This window comes from Mastigoproctus giganteus, chromosome 5 (genome assembly GCF_048544385.1).
Source record: "Mastigoproctus giganteus isolate SK-2022 chromosome 5, ASM4854438v1, whole genome shotgun sequence".
Lineage (NCBI taxonomy): Eukaryota > Metazoa > Arthropoda > Arachnida > Uropygi > Thelyphonidae > Mastigoproctus > Mastigoproctus giganteus.
The window spans coordinates 124,962,523-124,985,594 of NC_143579.1; the positions used below are offsets into that span (position 1 = coordinate 124,962,523).

General features: G+C 39.5%; 1 protein-coding gene across 2 annotated transcripts in view; it reads right to left on the reverse strand.

The window, feature by feature from the left end:
• Positions 1-23,072, reverse strand: part of BORCS7 (BLOC-1 related complex subunit 7) — a 157,473-nt gene that overhangs the window by 21,414 nt on the left and 112,987 nt on the right. Inside the window, exon 5 of one of the 2 annotated variants that reach the window (XM_090373445.1) lies at positions 18,264-18,355. The exons of the other annotated variant lie outside the window; for it this stretch is intronic. Within the exon in view, the coding sequence (XP_090229571.1) occupies positions 18,304-18,355 (52 nt within the window). The 3' untranslated portion in view covers positions 18,264-18,303. Of the gene's footprint in view, positions 1-18,263; positions 18,356-23,072 lie in introns of those variants that run through there. 2 annotated transcript variants of the gene reach the window in all.

The following is a 23,072-nucleotide window of genomic DNA, read 5'->3' on the forward strand; positions in this document are numbered from 1 at the left end:
AGCATGTGGAAAACGTTTCTGATACTACATGGAGATTTACTGTCCAAACCATTCATTCAACTGTGCTGCGTGGAAAAGTATCATGTTTTATATAATTTTTTCATTATACCTTCCAAGTATGGAATTATTTAGGGAATGCTTTTACGCAATTGTTTGTACAATGAGGTGTTCTGCAAGGTTCAATATTCAGCACAACACTGTTCTCATTCTGGATAAATACAGTGGAATCTCGTTAATACAAAGTTCAAGGGACCTAAATTTTTACGTAATAATGAGGTTACGTTTTTATTACGTAACCTCATTATTACGAGTGAGTTTATTACGTTTTTACGTAATAAAACGTAATAATGAGGTTTGTAGTTACGAGGTCCCCCAAAAGTGGCAAAATTTTATGGTTATTTATTATTATTATTTTTTTTGTACATACTGTTTATCTAAAATAATAATAATATCAAAAATAAATTAAAATAAAAACAAAAGCCTTGTCTAACAATACAGTAATAGGAATAACATATTTTTTAAATATTTTATTTTATTTGTATGATCAACTAAGAGAAAAGCAATATTAACAGAAATGAAAATATTGTACAGTATATATTTTGATATATACAATATTTTAGTATCACAGTAAAAATAATTACAATAATTATAAAAGGAGACATACAAACCATTAACTTTTTAATAAATTAATCTAAAGAAAGAATCCAATGTTGTTTGCACAGTTTTTGGCCTATATGCATTTTTAACTACAGCACAGACATTATCAAATGCAATAGTTGTTTCTTTATCAATGTTACTGCAGGCCAAGACATTCTCTATGTTCAATGCATTTTGGGCATCTTTTTTAGATGGCAGCATGTGTCTTCGCTTTCGTCGCTAGTAACAAAAACAGCATCGTTTTGTTTGGTACCCAGCAGCTCTTCCATTCAAATTCACCAACAAAATCCATATGCTCCTTCAAATTCCTCACTGTTGCTGGACCATAGTTTTTCAATGATGTTCTCTCCAAAGCCACTCTTTCTGAAGCAGTTGATTATTACACAAAATAATACTTTCCCAAGCAATAACAAGATTATGGATAGCATCCAAGACATTCCAATTTGGCTGCAAATCGTTCCCCCTCCTATGTTGCGGATCAAGTACCTTATCAGGCGGGCTCTATGTGTTCTCTGAAGTTATAAATAATGCCTTGAACCAGTGGTTGCAATAAACTGGTGGTATTGGGGGGTAAAAACAACAGTCGTATATTTGTCTTAAGTGTCTTGGCAGAATGTGCTGTACAATAGTCTAGAATCATCAAAATGTTCCTTTTTTCTGAAGCCATTCTGTCCAGTTTATCCAAGACTGAAAAATTGACTGTAAGCCAAGCACTTCTATTGGCCTCATAATCACAGGAAATTGTTAACTGTTTTAAAACATCTTGGCTTGGAAAACTTACCAATCACAAGTGGGCATAGTTTTGTACTGCCATCTGAATTGCAGCATAACAGAACAGTGAGTCTTTGTTTACTTAATTTTCCACCATGACAAGACTCTCCTCGAACAGCAAATGTTTTGTTTGGCAGCAAATTATAAAATAAACCTGTCTCGTCAAGATTAAAAATATCCTTTGCCTCATATTTTTCAAGGATGGACCGTACAAAACACAACCAGTCTGTAGCCTTTTCTTTGTCGACTAATCCAGACTCACCGCAAGCATTTTGCAAAACCAAGTTATTCCTGTTTTTAAATCTTTGGAGCCAGCCACTGCTGCATTTGAAGTCACTAATCCCATGTTGCTGAGATAGATAATTTGCCTTTTCTTGCAAAACCGGACCTGATATTGGCAAATTAGATGCACGCATTTGTTGGTACCACTCGAAAAGTTTTGTTTCAAGCTCCTCGTGTTTTGCTCCATTGTCACACACTTCTTCATCTTTTTCGGTTTTTCAGTATTGTAGATCAAGGGATGTTGTATTCCTTTGCAATGTCTGTTTAGCTTCTTTCCATCCTATCGGCCTCTTGTATAATTTTTAGTTTAATTTCCAGGCTTAATTCTGTCCCTCTGCATTTTGTTGCCATAACACTGCTAGATAAAATTTAATATAAACAAATTTTAAATTAATTTAAAGACAAGTTCTGAAAAAGATGTCAGCTCAGATAAAATGGCACAAAAATAGATTGCTGTATACGATAGCAAAAGATTCTTTGAACTGGGGTAAAAATTGCAACTGACCTTAATCCCGTGGAGAGCAAGGGAGTGCATGTAAACAACTTAGAAAAATTTTTATTCTTTTGTTAATTTAACAACTCATCCTTCAGAAAGATGATTTTCAGAGTGCATGCACTTGATGTTGTAGCTACCATAAACTGCTTTTGTTTACACAAAACTAATTTCTAACGAGTCAGTGCCATCCTTCAGGAAGTAGGGAGCCAGGTGGCCGGGGACAATAATCGGATCGCTCTGCCAAGATTTGTATTAAACATATCAAATGACAATATTTATTTCTCGTGGGGTGAAAAAGAACTTTGTGATACATATTAACCAAATTTTGTAATAAACGAAAATATTTACATAGAAAAGCCTATCCTTTCGCAGAGGAATGGTATGTGCTTCATATAAACGAGTAGTACTTTGTATAAACCAAGTTTGTATTAACGAGATTTTATTGTAGTATGATACAGAATATACCAAATACTGTAGAAACATACCTATATGCAGATCAACTTCCATATTCTGCAAATGGCAGAATATGGCAACCACTGAGGAACAATTTCAAAAATAGCAGTATGGTTGAAACATAAGAGTTATTGCCTATCAAAACAGAAATCAACAGCAATTTACTTTGGTAAAAAAAAATGCAAAAAATACATCCCAAACCCAGGTTGAATGCCCAACTCATTCTGGTTAAGAGTAATATGTTTCTTAGACAGCAAACTTGTTTTTATGCACATATCATACATTTGTAAATATATATGTGCATAATATTATAAACCATTTGTATGAAAAAAACAATCATACATGTCTTCCTATAATGGCATGGGGTGTGGATCAGTATAATTATTACATTGGTATAACCTAACAGTACATTATGTAATAGGTTATAAATGTAATACTAACATATTATGTTTGTGTTGTTCCTTAATCATTCTTGTGTAGATTATGCTTCTACAGTATATAAATCTGCCATAAAAAGCATTTTTATCAACCTGAATGACACAACAAAGTGCTCTATGAATTGTCTTAGGGGAAAAAAAAAAAACGTGTGTAATCAGTACGCAAGAAAGATGTTTTATTTTATGTGAAAACATCTATGGCTTTTGCAGTGGAAACAGAAATGGGCTGATTTATCATAGCTATCATTGTGTTCATACCATTTCCCATAGGTTCTTTAGGAGCATTATTAAACCACAAAAGAATGTGAGCATGTGGACTGCCACGATGTTGAAATTCGATCCGTTTAAAAAGTTGACAATAATATTGTCGAAATGCTTAGACTGAAATAAAGTTAAAATACACATTTATTAAAGTTTATTAAAATGAATTGCACACGTTATCACATCTTCATTAATTAATGTTGCCTTTTCCGTAAAATGAAGAGCTGCTTGCTTGTCAAGGATATCCGAACCTCTCTCTCTCTCGGGGTAATTCAGGATTTTTCTTTTTTGCTGGTGCAGCATAAGCCTCAGGCTTCCTTGCACCATATAAGCTAATAATAATAATTTTCAGAATGTTGAAAAAACCTTAGCATTCCAAAAATTTGTAAATAATGAGTGAAGAGTGAAAGTTTGGAATTTGCATCTAAAAGCAAACATTTATTTGTGTGTTGAGCTGTAAATCAGAACAAATCTTAAAATTTTATATAAAAAAATATATTCATGTACACTGAGTGGAACAGAAATCATGGGATACCTACCTAGTAATGAGTAGGCCACACCTTTCACCCAGATAAGGGCAGTCACATGGTGAGGCATTGAGTCCACTAGTTCACATAAACATTCCATGCTTGCTGCTCCACTGTCCATAATTCCATCACATTCCTGGGTGGAGGGATCCAAAGCTCGAATGGACCTTTTCACAGCATCACAAAGATGCTCCACAGAGTTCATATCCGGTGAACGGGAGGCCATTCCATGGAGGTAAAATCTGCAAAATGCTCTTTCAACCATGTTTTAGTCACTGCTGCTCTGTGGGAGTCACAATATCCTGCTGGAAGAGTCCATTGCCCTGCCAGACCTCCCACTCATCTGCTCGAAATAACTGGACTCATCGGTCCAGTGCCGATGTTCTTTCACCCAGATGCATAGAGTCCTGTGTCATGGTGTTAGCATTAGCATTAGCATTAGTAGAGGCATTTGATGCAAGAAAGCAAGCTTATGCAGCATCAGCCAAAAAAAAAAAAAAAAAAAAAGTAACATAAATAAATAAAAATAACCACTTCCACTTCACCCCTCTGTTCGTTCGAAATACCTGTCCAGCTGAGCCTTAAACTTATTTAGGCTATCAACTTCCACGACAAGGGATGGAAGTCTGTTCCACCCACCAACCACCCGCTGGCTAAAGGCAAATTTCTGCACATCTATCCTACATCTGTCTTTCCTCAATTTGAATTTATGCCCTCTCAGGTGATTTTTCTGAGCTAGAGGAAGAATCCCATCAGCATTGAGCATGCTCAAACCATTCAAGGCTTTGTACACCTCTATCAGATCACCCCGCTGGTGCCTAGTTTCCAGACACTGTAATTTGCAAAACTTAAGCCTTTCTTCGTAAGAGAACCCCTTTGTCCCATTCACCAATCTAGTCGCCCTTCTCTGTACTCGTTCCAGCAGCTCTACATCCTTCCTGAAATGAGGCCTACAGGCCTGTATACAGTACTCTAGGTGTGGCCTGACCATTGCCTTATACAAGGGAATAATCACCTCCTTATCCCTGCTAGAAAAATTCCTATATATCATTGACAATACACCATGAGCTACTCTTGCAGCTCGTCTGCACTGCTCAGAGAACTTCATATCTGCCTGCACCACCACCCCCAGGTCCCTTTCATTCTCTACCACTGTCAGTGTAGTACCACAGAGTTGATACGTTGCTCTGGGGTTGCTGTTTCCCATATGTAGTACTTTACATTTGTCAATGTTAAACTTCATTTGCCATCTCGAAGCCCATCTGCTCAACCTTTCCAAATCCTGTTGCAGCAGCATAGTGTCAGTAGTGTCCTTGACAACCCTGCCAACCTTCGTATCGTCTGCAAACTTGGACATTAAGCCTGATATACCATCATCAATATCATTTATAAATACAGAAAACAATAAAGGTCCCAGTACTGAACCCTGAGGGACTCCACTAATAACATTAGTCCACGATGAGCAGTGTCCATTGATTACCACTCTCTGTCTTCTCCCCCTCAACCACCCCTTTATCCATAGCAGCAACTTGCCTCCAATGCCACACTGCTCCAATTTGTGCAGCAGTCTTCCATGTGCAACAGTATCAAAAGCCTTTCTAAGATCCAAGTATATAATATCAAAGTTATTCCCTGCATCCAGTTCTTTTGTGACTGCATCATAGTATCCAATCAAATTGGTCAGGCAAGACTTCCCCTTAACAAAACCATGCTGTGTCCTAGCTATAACTGAAGTCTTGTCTAGATGATCCTGCAGTGCTTCTTTCACCAGTGCCTCCATTAATTTCCCAGGAACCTCCATTAATTTCCCAGGGTGAAGTGGAAGTGGTGTTGTTTTTTTTTTTTTGGCTGATGCTGCATAAGCTTGCTTTCTTGCATCAAATGCCTCTACTAATGCTAATGCTAATTATGGCTAAGGGTTTGCTTACTTCCCTTGCCGCCTCTTTTAATATAACTGAATGAATTCCATCCACCACAGGGGCTTTGTTTATCTTCAACAATTTCTCCTCCACTTTATTCTCAGTTATTACAAGATTACCTTTTTTTTTTTTTTTTTTTTTTTTGTGTAAACCCCAAACACGAGAGGTATTGGAACCTATAGTATTTAGTACCGTGCTTGGGTTGGAGGTTGATAAGACGAAAGAAGATATTAGTTGACTTTGGACTTAGCTTCTGTAGACTGTAATTTTCAGGAAATACGTATGAAGGAAGGTTGTTCCAGAAAATGGCAGTTGAATGAATAAACGACGAAGATGAAAAGTTGGTTCTGTGAGTTTGAAATTAGACAGTAAATGGATGTTGGCTGGTGGCGGCACGTGTTCAGACTGTTTTGAAAGAAAGCAGGAATTATAGAAGCCAATTCAGAAGAACAGTGCCCATGGAAGTATCTGTAGAAGAGACATGCAGCAGAAACAGTAAGTCTATGAGACAGTGAGTGGAGAGACTCTGTTAGACTGCCCTCTTCTGAATGGAATCAAGAAGCCTGAGAGAGGCTTTGGGGGCACCACCCCAGATGTGGGAAAAATATTCCATGGCAGGGTGGATTTGCGATTTATACAGAGTGAGCAGCTGGCTGGAAGAAAAGTAATGCCGAGAGCAAAAGAGAAAACCAAGTTTTTTAGATGCAGAGGAAGCAATATTTTTAATGTGCTTGTGCCAAGAGAGATTAGAAGTCAGGGTAATCGCCAAAAGTGATAGATCATTTTGCCTAGAAATCGGAGTGTCACTAAAGATAAGCATAGGAGCAGAAGAATCCTTTTTGCGAGATATAAGACAAGACTGAGTTTTAGAAGGGTTGAAATGAACTAAGTTGTCTTTGCCCCACTGGAGAATTACCTGAAGATCGGCATATAAGGAATTGGTAGCAGATTTTCGAGAATATGATTAAAGAGGCCTATGTGCTCCGGATTCATTACTACTAAAATTAAAATTAAATTACAGTTGCTCAGAGCAAAACGGTTACAAAATATAGATTGTAACAGGTTTAATAGGAAATATACATAAAGCTTTCGGTTATCTAGTTAACCTTCTTCAGTTGATATGAAATGACAGTTAGAATGGAGGCGTGTACTGCCAATCTGGTACGTGAAGCGCATGGCTAATTGTTTGAGGTTGAAGCCTGTGGGTGTGATGCATGTGGAGGTGGCCAGTGCTTGTCAATGGACAGGATCGTTGCTCCGGTGATAGGGTGGACTTGACAACCACTGTTCCTGTTCACTGAGGCATTTGATGTTTAACGATTCCAACCAGGCACGGCGCAGATAATGGCGGGACTTATCCACAATCACGACATCGCGGTGTGGGTAAATGTTGTGGTGGGTTGCCCAGATGTGCTTGGCAATAGCTGAGTGCTCCACATCCGCTAAGCGGATCGCTCTTTTGTGTTCGGAAAGGCGTTTTTCGAGCCGTCTCCCAGTTTCCCCGAAGTAGCAGCTAGTGCAGTCACGGCAAGAGATGCGGTAGACCAATCCGCTTTGTAGTAGGGTGGGGAAAGGTGTTTTCACTCTGGATACGAGGGATCGCAACTTCCTGCCTGGTAGTTGCACGCACTTTATCCCATGTGATTTTAAAATTCTACAGACCTGTTGTGATAGGTTTGGGTAGTATGGGATAAAGGCGCTCGTGGTTGAGTCACCACCTTGGATGTTTCTGTTGGTCGCTACATGGTCGCATGCCTGTAGGTCGCACCTGTAAAGTACACAAAGAAGGCACACCACTAAGACCTGAGACCCTGCTCACCGAGTTACGAATTATCTAAGTTTGTCTCGAGGCTCCTTTCTCCACTAGTAGGCAAGACCACCAACACCATCTCCAACAGTAGTGAGTTCATAGAAAGGACCCGTACCATATCCATCTCACAAGATCAGGTTATGGCATCATTTGATGTAGTTTCACTTTTTACCTCCATCTCTGTAGAACTTACCATCATATGTGCAAAACAACTCTTAGATAGTGATGAAACCCTTGGCAGCAGAACCAAACTAACACCAGACGATATCTCCACCGCCCTCAGACTGTGCTTAACAGGCGGTGCAATCATGTTTAACGACTCCATTTACCAGCAGGTACATGTCACAGCCATGGGTTCCCCAGTTAGTTCGGTTACAGCAAACATTGCGATGGAGGAGTTAAGAGGGTCGTGCATTTACAGACGTACCAGATCCCATTGCCTTTCGGTGTCGGTATGTGGACGATGTGTTCGTAGTTATCCCCAGAAATTCAGGTGACCGAATCTTAGCCCACCTCAACTGTCTGTCACCTTTCATAAAATTCACGATCAAGCTAGAGTCGAACAATACCATACCATACTTAGACACCCTTGTCCGGCGCGAGGGCACATGCTTGAAGACAACGGTCCATCGTAAACCTATGTGTGCTGGCCAATTCACCAACTTCCGGTCAGCACACGTGCGTAGCCATCTTCTTGCCACTGCATGAACCTTACTAATTCGCGCCTGGACACTCTAGCTCTGTAAATGAGGCGCACAGAAATCGCTAAAGTCAAGGCAGACCTTACGAGGTGTGGCTATCCCATCAATACCCTTGACAGGTGTGACCTACAGGCACGCGACCACGTAGCGACCAACAGAAACATCCAAGATGGTGACTCAACCACGAGCGCCTTTATCCCATACTACCCAAACCTATCACAACAGGTCTGTAGAATCTTAAAATCACATTGGATAAAGTGCGTGCAACTCCCGAGCAGGAAGTTACGATCCCTTGTCTCCAGAGTGAAAACACCTGTCCTCACCCTACTACAAAGCGAATTGGTCTACCGCATCTCTTGCCGTGACTGCACTAGCTGCTACTTCAGGGAAACTGGGAGACGGCTTGAAAAATGCCTTTCCGAACACAAAAGAGCAATCTGCTTAGCGGATGTGGAGCACACAGCTATTGCCGAGCACATCCGGGCAACCCACCACGACATTGACCCACACAGTGATGTCGTGATTGTGGATAAGTCCCGCCATTATCTGCGGCCAGCCTGGTTGGAATCGTTAAACATCAAATGCTCCAATACCTCAGTGAACAGGAACAGTGGTTGTCAAGTCAAGCCTATCACCGAAGCAACGATCCTGTCCATTGACAAGCGCTGGCCATGTCCACATGCATCACACCCACAGGCTTCAACCTCAAACATTAGCCACGCACTTCACATACCAGATTGGCAGTACACGCCTCCATTCTGTCATTTCATATCAACTGAAGAGGTTAACTAGATAACCGAAAGCTTTATGTATCTATCCAATATATGTATATTTCCTATATCTATCTATCCAATATATGTATATTTCCTATTAAACCTGTTACAATCTATATTTTGTATCCGTTTCGCTCTGAGCAACTGTAATTTTAATTTTAATTTTAGTAGATTTTCGAGAAGTTGAAGCTGATTGAACAGGGCAAGGTTTCTCAAAATGTAAAGTGGAATGCAATGTCCTATCGTCGGCAAAACTATGGATAGGATTTACAGTCAATGGAAGAAGGTCATTAATATACAAGAGGAAAAGAGTGGGGGAAAGAACTGAACCTTGGGGGACACCGGCATTAGTGGAGAATTTAGAAGACAGAGAGCCATCTACGATCACCTCAGTGAGCGATCAGAGAGAAAACTGGATAACCATTTACTAAAAACAGTTGGCAAACCATAAGATAGAAGCTTGTTTAGAAGACGTTTATGCCAAACACGATCGAAAGTCTTTGAGATGTCAAGAGCAACTACTTGTGTTTCACCAAACCTTTCCATTGAATTAGGCCATAAATGGGTAACAAAAGCCAGAATATCACCAGTGGATCGACACTGACTGAATCCATACTGGCGTTCGTTGATCAGACGGAAGGTTTCAAGATAGTTTAAGAGTTGGCGGTTAATTGATTTCTCCATTACTTTAGAAAGAGTAGAAGTAAATGCAATGGGACGGTAATTGGATGGGAGGAATTTGTCACCCCTTTTTAGAAACTGGCGGGGTATGAGCAAATTTCCAAGCAGAAGGAAAAACACTTGGAATAAGAAAGTGAAAAAAGGCGACAAAGAATAGGAGTAAGTTCAGGAGCACAGGTTTTGAGAACAAGTGGAGAAATACCATCGGAACTTGGAGCCTTCTTTGCATCAAAATCCTTCTCACATCCTTTTGACGGAAGACCACAGGAGGCATTGAATGGAGTGTTTCGGGAATGGTGGGAGGTGTTTTACCAAGATCATTAATACATGAGTTGGAAAAAAAATGGGATGCTAGCAGGTCAGCTTTATCCTTGGCTGAAGTGACAACAGAACCATCTGGTTTGGACAGAGGTGGGAGCAGAGATGGGCAAAAGTTGTGGCCAATAGCTTTGGCAAGAGACCAGAATGCTCAGCTACCATTAGGGCAAGAAGCAAGTTTTCTACTCTTAGTCTGTTCAAACTCTAGTTTGGACTGATTACAACTGTTGCGAGCTTTGGTGTAGGCAGAAAATGAAATGGAAGAATTAGAAACAAGCCAATTACAATATGGAACGTTCTTCTCTTGAACAGCTTTAGCACATTTATTGGAAAATCAAGGTTTAGATAAAGGACGAGATTTTAAAGTGGAGTGTGAGATAAAGGATTCCATTCCTGCAAGAATAATTTCACTGACACGATCTGAGCAAACATTGACATCAAAAGTTTTGAAACAGTAATCCGACCAAGGAAAAGAAGAAAAGAAATCTCGCAGGTCATCCCATTTTGCATTCGTGTAATGCCAAACAACAAGAGGTTGGGAATAGCCATGAGATAAAGGCTCCATTGGAGAAGAGACGATCACCAAGTTGTGATCCGGAAGTGCCTAAAGGACCTCTCACTTTGACCGTGTACTTAGAAGGGTTGTTTGTGAGAAAAAAATCAAGCGTATTGGCTGTACGATTAGGATTGTCCGGTATTCTTGTAGGTAAATGAACAATCTGTGCAAGGTCATTAGTAATTGCAAAAGCCTTAGCATCTCGATCAGGTGGGTCGGTGTGACTAGAAAACGGAAACCAGCTGGAGTTGTGAACATTAAAATCACCAAGGAAAATTACCTCACTGTTAGGAAAGTTGGACTGGAGAAAGTCAAGTTACAAAGAGAAGAAGTCAAAGAGCTCCAAGTGATTAGTGGAGTTTGGAGAATGGTAGAGACAACAGATGAATTTGACACAATGAGGTAAAGAGATTTTAAGCCAGAGAAGATCAAAGAGGAGATTCCAAATTGCCAAGTCTCTTACAGGGAATATCAGAACGGATATATGCACAAGTACCACCTTTGAGGGGAAAGGAATCATACAGCGAATAATTTGGTCATCTGAGATGAGCAGTAGTTGAATCAACTGATAACTGAGATTCTGTCAGAAAAAGTACATGGGGTTTGGCAGACTGCAAGTGGAAATGGACATTGATGAGATTAGAATTGAGACCACATATATTTGTGAAATGGATTAGGAAGTATTTTCAGGTTTAGATCTTTTCGCAGATAAGCTTGCTCTATTAGTTTGACAATTCAACAGTAAGAAAAAAGTGGGTGGGACATGCTGTATGAAGTAATGAAATTTTTGGATATGGCGTACACATGGTAAGTATATACCCAGATCCTTGACATAACGTGGCCTCGACAATGTTCCCCGCATACACACTACTCGGACTCCCTCCAGTCACTATCTGCCAGAGTAGAGGTAGCAAGATTATACACTAGCTGATCCGGAAGCCTCCTAGAGAGTTACCAATAGGTTTGGTCCAGTGTACTAACTAGTGGCCGGCCTGCGAACACCGTTTTAGAGCTGTACCCTCGAAATGTAAGGAATATTGGATCTCGCCACAATGTTCATCATAACCTCAAAAGTCATCAATCATACTGCCTGATGGAAGAGGTAGGGAAGGGTTGACCGGAACTTAGCTCTAGAGACTAAACATGGATTCCACCACATGGATTCAAGCCTCCAATAATCAAAGTCGTGGTATTGCACCGGTTGATGAGAGTCATCTACCACTTAGTACTGCCTGGTAACACAGAGGGGTGGCATTCCTCCATATGGTGTGGGCGCCACACCTCGACCCCTGTTTACGTTGGTTCACACTTGGGTGGTCACCCACTATGTACTTGTGCATGGAGGTTATACCCAGGATTACTGATATTCTCACCATCATGAAGGTGCAAGCAGAGGATTTGGCTGTCCGTAATTCGCCGAAATTGGGTCCACTTGACTTCAGTGTCACCAGAATATCAGTTCCATCAGCGTTTTAGACTCCCAGGTAGCAAGTACAGCTTGTCTGGCATATCTGAGAGAATGTCTGTGACAACCTCAAGGACTAGCTTACTTCCAGAGTTTAATACACCTCTGGCATTCCCCTTCCTGAATAACTCCTCATGTGCGAATGTAGATGCAAAATTATTCATTTAGTTTGTTAGCTACGTGAGCAGGATCATCAACAGTTGAACCATGGATATCAAGTGGACCAATCTGATTCGTCCCCTTCCTTCTAGAATTTACATAAGTAAAGAACTCTTTGCATCCTTTCCCAATTAATCTGCCTTTCCTGCCTAACCTGCTTTGTGACTTGATTACAGACCAGCTTATATCTATTGTAGGCTTCTGTGTCGCCTGTTATTTTATATATATCCCATGCATTTTTCTTCTCTGACACATGTCTAATTAGTTCATTTGACATCCATTTAGGCCTAAATCATGAACAATATTTCTTAGTTGATACGAAAAACCTAGTAACGTCAAAGATTAATTCTTTGAATGCTTCCCATTATGAATTTGCTGTTGGTTAAATCTCCAGTTGGTCCCACCGTATAGAATTTAAATACTGTCTCAGACCACCGTAGATACCTTTACAAAAGCAAAAACCCTTCTCTTTACTCTTGATGGTAGTTACCTCTTTGAGTAAATCCCACTTCAGCACACTGTGATCACTGCCATCTAGTGGTTCCTTTATCTGCAGATTCGTAATGCCTGAAGAATCACTACTGATAATCATATCAAGAGTATTACTTCCTCTAGTTGCCTCCCAAACATGCTGCTGTAGAAAACAATCATCCAATAAATCCACAAAAGCCTTGCTAATATGGAGTGACCAACGCACAAGTTCCAATCAATATCTGGAAAGTTAAAATCTCCCATTATAAAACATTTTGATTTACTGGCCCACTATTTCTCTGCACAATTGCTCATTATTAATCATCAGATTCATTAGGCCTATAATACACCTCCTCTCGTTTTTCCTTTCGCAGTGCTTATGTCACACCAAACAGACTCAACATTACATTGTCCATCAATTGGATGCACTTCCTTAGATTTTGTGTTTCTTAACTAACAGCATAATCCCTCCTCCCTTCCTGTCCTGTCTATTCTTTCTGTACACATTGTACTCCCCAAATTCCAATTCTGCACTGCTTATGTCTGTGTGACACGCCTATGATATCCGAACAATATCTGCCTTTGATGTCTTGGCTAGCACTTCAGGCTCATCAAATTTATTAACTATACTCCTAGCATTGGTGTACATGCAAGTATACATGCACCTGTTTCTACTCTTAGTTACCCTAACATAGCCCATGTATTTACTTGTTCCACTATGACTCCCAGCAGTCCTGGAACTCCCCATTGCCTTGCTTTCCAGGCTAGAAGCAGTGCAAGAATCACTTTCACCCTCTGCCAGCTGTTAAACTATTAGTCGTGTATCCCCCCAAGCTAGCAGTTTTCGAACCCACATAACTCTGCCTCGATAATATCAGCAAATATTCTTGCACCCTTTCTATTTAAGTGTATCCCATCCCTCTAGAAGCAGTCTCTCCTGTTAACAAGCACAGACCAGGCTGAGAAAAATTCTACCATTAAAACTTGTTTAGTTTTACTTTTACAGCACTCATTTATTGATTTGCATATCACTTCTAGTGCCTTTTAATGCTTTTATGCATAAAGGCAGTGAACGTGTTAAACTTTCATAATTCTCTTTTCTGAAATTAAAATTAATACCAGTGTCTTTACCTTTAACTATGGCAACATCTCCATCATTCAACTAAAGACTCTGTGATCACTACGTGCCAATGGTTCCTGTACTATGAGCTTCGTGATATCTGATTTATGAGTAATAATGACATCAATAATATTCTTACCTCTGGTATTTTCTCTAATGTGCTGGTACAAATAATTAATCATGTAGTTTATTTAAAAATTTTGTTCCCCATGTTGAGCTTCCAATTTATTCCAATCAATTAGGGGCAAATTGAAATCGCCCAAAATAAGATATTCAAACTAACTTATCCAATCTATTTGCATGTAGAGATCTTGTCATACGCTTAACAATCTTCTGGCCAAAAGCCCTTTTTGTGTTCAGGCTGCTTTTGATAAGAAAGCATCATGAAACTTAACATCTCCAACTTCCATTAGCCCCATTATATTAGCATTAATTGTCCTAACCAGGAGTTTCGATTCATTCATTTTATTAATAACATTCCTGACATTAACTGTAGATACAGTCAATACTAAGCATTCTTGTTTAGTTTACCACTCCTTAAAAGTTTATTTAAGCTTGTTTCTCTAGGTTTAGCTTCCCATTCATTTGAAACATTGTTGCCCTCAAGAACACACCTTACTAATATCAGCTGTTATGGCAACAAACAAGAACTCTTCAGGTGTGTGTGTGTGTGTGTGTGTGTGCACGCGCACGCACATTACTTTGACCTATATCATCAAATAAATGAGTGTGTTATAACCCTTGTTCCTCCACCCCAATTAGCAGTTTTCTGGAACCCTTAAGGTGTCTCTCCAGTGGTACATCATGTTAGGGGAAGGGGATCCCACATCTGTGCCATAAGTGAAGAAATACAGTACTCTGTAAAAGCCAGAAAAGTGTTGTGTGTAAAATATTATGTTGGATTTGGTTGTTGTGTCCTGACTTTTGGCCACATTGCCCATACATACTACTAGAAGGTAAGCCAGGCTGCCTGTTATTCTTTGGCTGGTCTCCACTGGATACAAAATTGGGGGAGTGAGAGTAGGGGGGTGTAGTGGAGCATTTGCTCCACCAAGCAAAAGGAGGAAGGGAAACCTCCAGGAAGCGGGGAAGACATGCAGAAAGGGTGCTAGGTGTAATTGCCATAGGAATGGGCCAAGGATGGAGCCCTGTGGATTGGACGAGAGAGAGAGAGAGAGATTGAGAGGTTGATAAGGTCATTGCTTTCCTGTTTGACAGGTAGTCCTGGATGCAATTTTAGGGGATCTGAGCCTGTCGGAGTTGACATAGAATACTGAGCTAACAGAGTATATTGAAAGCCCCAGCAAAATCGATTACAAGAAAATACTTTTGGTAGGGAATTTTTAGTTGAACAGCCTGGCTGGAAATCATACTGCAAGCCAGCTTCGTTGTAGCATAGCAAGAGCCAGTTGAGTAGATGCTTGAAGAGCTTGCTCAGTACTAGGAGGAGTGCAACTAGACAGTAGGATCGCAGCTGGTTTGGTGGTTTTCAGTAGCAAGTGGATGTTGGCAAGCTTCCATTCAGCAGAAAAGATACCCGAGGCAAGGCAGTGGTTGTCAAGATTCAGAAGGAAATGAGGATTTATCTGTGCCATACAAGGTTAGGACCTGGACATTTCTTGTCCTTCATTCTGTGGAGGACTTGATTTAATTCATCTACAGTAAGTAGTTCGCTGGTTTACCTGATTATCATAGTGCTCATTCTATATACAGATCTGTGAGGCACTTGCACCAGACAGTGTCCAGTGCAGGTGCCTGACTGGAGAGCATATACAGGATGTTTTCAATGGATTTTTTCCAGGTAGTAGTCATGGTTCCCTGTGGAGTAATAGTTCAATTGAACTATTACCCCAGCTCCCATGGGTCAGTATTTCCAGAGGTAGAGACTAGCCTTTCCCAAGAATCTTTCTTTCACCTTCAGATTGTGGAGGTATAATCATTCTCTACTCTGAAATACTGGTTGCATAAAGCACTGACTTCAGCTTGTGGCCAGGTGGAGCGGGCTTGAAATTACCTTCTTGTAGCATGGGGAGCAGTGAGATAGGTGTAGCTCAGCACTACAACAAGGATTTTTCTTCCTGCCAGATATGTTACAAGTATTCAGGATTGTTTGGGTAACTTTTCTGGTGCTGGTTCTGATCTTGTTCTTCCAGTTATATTGAGTCAAAGTCAGGAAGGTGGAGGAAAACAGATCCCAGTTGACTTTTGTGATGGCATATTTTTGTTCCTTTAGATAAATGGGGGGGGGGGGGTTGTTGAAGCCAGTGTTCTTGACAAGCTGAAGGTGATGGCTCTGTGATCCAAACGTGTAACCCTCCTCATTGACATGTAACCCAGTGATCAGTCCAGTATGCACAGATCAATAGTGGTCTCAAACTAGGTATTGCTGAAGGTGGATAGTTGATTCAGAATATTAAACAGTGAAGTAAATAAAATTTTCCAGGTGCTACCCATTGAGGAATCCATGTGTTCATCGATGATGCCGAACCAGGAGGGGAATCTTCAGTTTATATCAGATCTGAGGATGATCTTTGCATTACAGAGCATTTTCAGAACTAGTTACAGATATTTGATGGCCTTGGATGATGTCCACTCCTGGTCTACAATACATAGAGATCAGATGGAAGGCTCCTGTGGGGGGCCAATTATGTAAGTGCAGACAGCCCAAGTAGAGCAGAGCAAGGTAATGTGAGTTACTGTAAAGTTGGAATTGTGAACTGCAGTGGCAGCTCAGGGAGTTCATCAGACTGAACAAATAAGTGAGGGGTACCTCCTCACCTGCTTCAAATGTGTGTGGGGTTCTTGGAAGAGAAATTATGTCCACATTTTCTTCGTCAGCTTTTAGACAGGTATGATCAATAACAGCTCTGGTATGCTGGGACTATAGGGATTTGATTGTATGGAGTGGCATATAATCCCTCATAATGTCTCTGCAAAATTGCATTGGCAGACTTAAGGCAGAACTGAATATATATTCATCAGGAGGCAGGGAAAGTAGTGAAGCCAGTAAACAGCAACCTTCATATGCAGAGAAAGTTTCAAGGAAGCATTTTCTGTGTGACTGTGTCTCACTGAGTCAACTCACGCCACCTGAAGTGTGAGTTGACTAACACAGTTTGCTTCTGTCCTGTCTCACTCTATTCAGACTTCATGCTTTTTGTATCATGTTCGTTCTCTCTCTCTCTCTCTCTTGCAAAACCTAACTTTGTGCAAACCTTGTCTCACAGTTACATGTATTTAGAATTCAACACATCTGCACTTACAACTGATACAACAATAGGCGGCACTTAATCACAAGACAGCCCAATGCTACCAGTACATATTATTTACTATTTCAATTTCACTCTTCCTCTAAAATAACTAATTCTGTTGATGGCCTTATTACTTTTCTGAACAGCCCTCATATTTTAAAATATAATTAATCGGTCAAAAAACAACATTTTACCTCTACAATACTAATAAGCATTTCATATGTGAATTACAGTAAATTCTTTAAAATCTAGTACACCTTGGGGATTGAGAGGGTGCTATATTTTAAAATTTTCTAGATGTTACAGAGGTATATCTAGAGGCGCCTCCGTAGCCAGGTGGGAAGGAGCAGCAGTGCATAGCACACGCTTCTTGATTAGACCGGGGTTCGAGCCCGTCACCACCAAATACGGAGGATGCGGAAAGGTCAGGGAATGACCACCGCATATCCCGGAGCAATATGGCCTTAGTTCCTAATGCTCCTAAAAACCAAATAACAAACAACAATAACAGGTATATCTAGTCGTTGAACAGTTTTGGAAATACACATTCAATGAATATTACGCACTGATAACTGAACTTATTTACATCTGTTTTGCAATAGTCAATTCTTACAGAGCCTGCCTTTTTAATGAGTTGTCCTAGTATTGCACTACTTTCAACAGATAACTTTAGCTATCTGTTGAAAGTAGTTTGATATGAGTTGTAATATACAGCTAATATCAATCAACTTCTTTACAACTGTTTTGTCTTCATGCTGTCACTAGACAACCTACTATCTGGTGAGATGCCAGTCAGTCCTGATAGGCTGTCACTGCAGTGTAGCATCAGAGGAACTTGTTGTGAGATGTCTGTTCTGCTGTGAGAATTAAGATCGTTGCATTATTTATCAGTTTAAATCTCGCTGGCTGCAAAAATAATTTAAAGGAATTGATAGTCCATGTGTAAAATTACTTCACTTTTTTAAAGTAGAAAATTACTGATAAATTTTATTAAACAGATACAGTATGTTAAGGACATTCTACACAATTTTTAAATACATAAACATTTTCTCAATAAATCCAATTTGATATTGCATTCAGAGAGGAGAGAAAAATTATAATCTTTAAACATGCATAAATAAATTTCAGAAAAAGCTGATTTCACACAAAATTTCATACTTCAGTTCTGTTGAAGTCAAAAATGAAAGAAAGGAATTCAACAATGCAGATGATGAAGCTGTTCTTTCACTTGTTCAATAAGCTGGGCACTACCAAAAGAAATTATTCTGCATGAAAAATCATTATTATGGACAAGTTGGAGCAGCTGCATGCACAAAACATTTTTGTCAGTGTCAACATGAAATTTTCTAATGTTCTAATTGGGGTCAATTTTCCTTTCTCTTAAAAATGGTTTACAGTGCAAATTTGCATTAGCGGTTAATATTTTTCTCTCTTTCTCTTTGGTTTGTGCAGGAATCATCACAACTACAAACAATTTGTTAAACTGCAGGACGCATAACCAATTTTTTATTATTATTATTATTATTATAGCTCTATCCATTGTCTTTGAACCTAAGCAGAATTTATTGCCGTTAACCTATTCTTTAGAAACCCTTGAAAAGTACTGAAGATTATATCTAGATCAGAATTTTTTTTTTTTTTTTTTTAATGAAATGCATATTTTTTTGTCCTGGGATGGAATTAGTACTACAACCCAACAATGGTGAGTGAAGGTTTAAAGGATCTTATGATAAATGATGCAGAACAATAATTTTGGGACAAGCTAACCCAGATCAAATTTCAACCGTTTCATCTGTTATTCATCTACTCTGTACACGCAGCTGAAACTCACAAGAGCTATAACACAAGTGTTTTCTTTCATTTCCCCATTTAAAATTCCAAAAATCTCTATTAGTTTCATAATAACTGCAATGTAATACACCAACCGTATAACTGAAATAGAAATAATAATAGACTGGATCAAATTAAAATGATAAAATGAAATACACTGATTGTACAATAAAAGCAGTAAAATAATAAAATACTGTATAAAGAATAGCAATTACACTATAGGGAATAAAAGCGATAAAAACAACTGTAGCTTTCAAAGGTAATTGCCTCTATCAATGTGTATTACATTGCAGTTATTATGAATCAGAACATTCACCACCCCAGAGATCAGTCCATTTGAAGAATCTATTAGTTATTTTGCAAACAGAAAAAAAAAATAATAATAATAATTAAAATGGTTCACTTAATATCCAACCATAAAAATACACACATGGTGATGATTGAATTATGACCACCTACCTAATACAATATTGGACCATTGTTTGCATGGATAACAGTGACTATTCACTTAGGCACTGACTCCACTAGATGTGTGGGATATCCATAGGGATCTGCAGACTTTACAGTGTCAGACTGATGACTGTTGCAAGTTGATATGCCTTGCTTCATTTCCCATTCCAAAGCATCCTACAGGTGTTCAATTGGATTAAGGTCAGGCAAATCTGGGGGCCAATCAACACAGGTGATATTTTCATTGTGTTCCTTGAACCAATCATGCACAGTGCAGAGCCAATGACAGCACATATCCCCTTGGAAGATCCCATTTCTGTCTGGGAGAAAATACAACACAGCAGGGTGTACATGGCTTCTAGTAAACTTAACCAATGAAATGTTGGTCCATACACACCAGGGCTTCTTAGTTCTTTCCAGAAAAATGCTCCACATTAAGCAACTACTACCACCTGTTTGGATAGCAGGCACCATGCATGATGGATTGACTGAGCAACATGTCATCATTTGGGATATTGATCTTGCATTCCCATATTGTATTGCAATGTTAACTGTTGCGCAGTGACCTGCCATTGAGCCTGTACAATGTGCTGCACCCTTCACTCACTACAAACATCCACCTTACATGATTCTTTACATTTCTGTTGGTGGGAGGTGGTTTGATCTGTTCAACATCATTCTTTGTACATCTTAACCACAGTGGGCTGTGAGCACCTGACAAGACATGCCATCTTCCATATGGAAGCACCGACAGACAAGTTCCACATCACAATCATTCCCTTTTGAAATTCAGTGATATCTTTACTACGTCCCATAACTGCTATTTTATTACTTTGACTTGCACAATCAGATGCAAATTACCACTGCTCTAGTGTATGAAGTTGTTCAGCTTTTTATACTGAAAACTATGCGGCATAGTCCATTACCAATGGGATGGTCATAATTCACTGATCACTGAGTGTATATAATATAATTCTGAACATTACAAAGGGTACTAGGAAAGTTTTGCAATATGACGCAAAAATGAATCACAGGAAGCTGCTTGTTGCTGCATGTTGAGACATGTTCATATGTGCATAGTAGCCGCCGCGCCAAGTCGATGGGCTCAGTTATTCATTAGTAGTGAGAGTGTAAAGTGCTTGCGATGGCATCGTGGTCACGAAATGAGATAAGGACAGTTTTGCGGTATAATTTCGTGCGTGGTTTAACCATAGACCAGTGCTTAGAAGAAATGACTCTTGCACTAGATGATGATTGTCCACATCGTACAACGATATTCAGGTGGTATAGAGAATTCCAAAGGGGAAATTTCACTCTGGAGGATTCTGAGAGGCCGGGAAGGCCACGAACGTCAGTTATGGAGGAAAACGTTACTGCTGTGAGGAAAATGCTTGATGAAAACAGGCGAGTGACCTACCAACAGATAGAGGATACTTTGGGCCTAAATGCACCAGCAATTCGTTCGATTCTGCAAGACCATTTGCACGTGAAGAAACTTTGTTCTCTCTGGGTGCTGCATCAACTGACTGAAGAGCAGATGACACGACATGTGACTTGGTGCCGGGAGATGTTAAAAAAGTTTGATAAGGGACAATCTCGGCATGTGAACAACATCGTGACAGGTGACGAGACTTGGCTGTACTATTACGATCTGCTGACCAAGGCTCAAAACAAAGTTTGGGTCTTTGATGATGACGACACACCCGTAATTGTCAGAAAATCCCGATCTGTAAAGAAGAAAATGATAGCTGTATTTTTCAAATCGAGTGGAATTGTGGAAGGTGTCGTTTTGGACACGCAGAAGACAGTCACAGATAAGTGGTATACTGAACAATGCCTGCCTAAAGTCATTGGATCTATGAAGAACCTGCGGCCAAAGTCAAGAATGGACACCTGGTACCTCCATCGCGATAATGCTCCAGCTCACCGCGCCAAAGCCTGCACCGAATATTTGACCACGACAGGACTGAAACTTCTCGAGCACCCTCCCTACAGTCCAGACCTTGCTCCCTGCGACTTTGCACTGTTCCCGCATGTGAAAATGAAGCTAAAAGGGAGGCGGTTTTCCAGTGATGAGGACCTTCTACGGGCTTGGGACAACGAGTGTGCTTTACTCCCTAGTGAAACTTGGCAGAACTGGTTTAAAGATTGGTTTCGGAGGATGGAGAGGTGTATTGAATGTAGAGGAAATTACTTTGAAAAAATTAAATAAACAAAGCTGTATTGCAAAACTTTCCTAGTACCCTTTATATTTAATAAACTCTTCCTGCAGACATGAAAAAAAAGCACATCTAAATTATCCCTATAATTTGCAGTTCAGAGCAGGGACATTTCATATAACATGTGTCTTAAGAGAAAGATTTCAAAAATGCAAAATTGGGATGCTAATGGAGTAATTAAAAATTTTTAAAAATTAACATCTTTTAAATTTCTTGATTGCTAGTTAAAACAAAATCTCAAATAAAAGAGAACTAATGCAATAGCACAAAACTAAACTTTTCACTTTATAATAAGGTATATTTTGTAACTGAATGAAGTACACCTTCAATTAAAGGCATCCTTGCCTTAATAGCTATAATGAAAAAATGAACGAGGAAGGGTCAAAACCAGGAACCAATCTACATGCTTTCTGGAACTTGATGCGAGGATAACAATAGTGCTGCTTTTCTTTCTTTTTTAAGTCCAAACTTTACTGCTTAGTTTTTCTAAAAACTCCAAAACAAACCTTACACCTGGTTATGTGTGGCACAAGCATGTATCTATCTTAGTCACCTTTCACTTTGAATTTTGTTTCCTAAGTGCTTATATTTAGTAAATCTCATTTGACAGCAGCTCTCCTTCCCAAGAGTATTTGAAGAGAAAAGGAGAGGAAAGCTACCTTTCTTTATATTTTTCATAATTAACCACTAACCCTTACTAATCTTCAAGTAGTCACACTGAGCACTGGAGGAGAAACCTGGGCAGAACTAATCTCCAGGATTAAAAGGAGTCAAAATGGACCTTAAACTTTCCACTAGTGAAGCTCATGTGCTTGATTATATCATGATACAAAAACCATGCATCAGTTCTAGTTGTCTAATGTCATCAAATGTCTAGTTTTACTAGACATTTCTGAATAAGAAATGTCTAGTAAATTACGCTGGTTCACAAAGAGCATAAAGAGACTTTGATCTGGAGAACCCTCTAGAGACATTGACACAAAAGCATGCTGATGCTCAGCTTATATTATCAACTTTTCATGGCATTCCCATCAAAATTACTCCTCATGCCAAAATAAACACCTCTAAGGGAGTTAAAACAGACAGACTTACTAAACATATTGGAGAAAAGAACAGAAAGTCGTATATGCAAATAGAATTTTGATTAAAAAAGTGGAGAACTTGTACCTACTTGCAATATTATACTTACCTTCAATATGCCAATTCTACCAACAATCGTAAGAGTAGGGTATCTCATGTGCTGTATTAGAATTTATATACCAATCCCTCATATGATGTTATAAGTGCCAATAACTTGACCACTCACATGCAGGGGGAAGTTATACATGTGACGAGAATTTTGACCAAAAAAGATGAACATGTATCTTACCTGCAACATACTCTTACCTTCAGTACACCAACCCTACCAACAAACCAGTAAAAGCAGGTTATCTCATGTGCCATATTAGACCATGTATATACATGA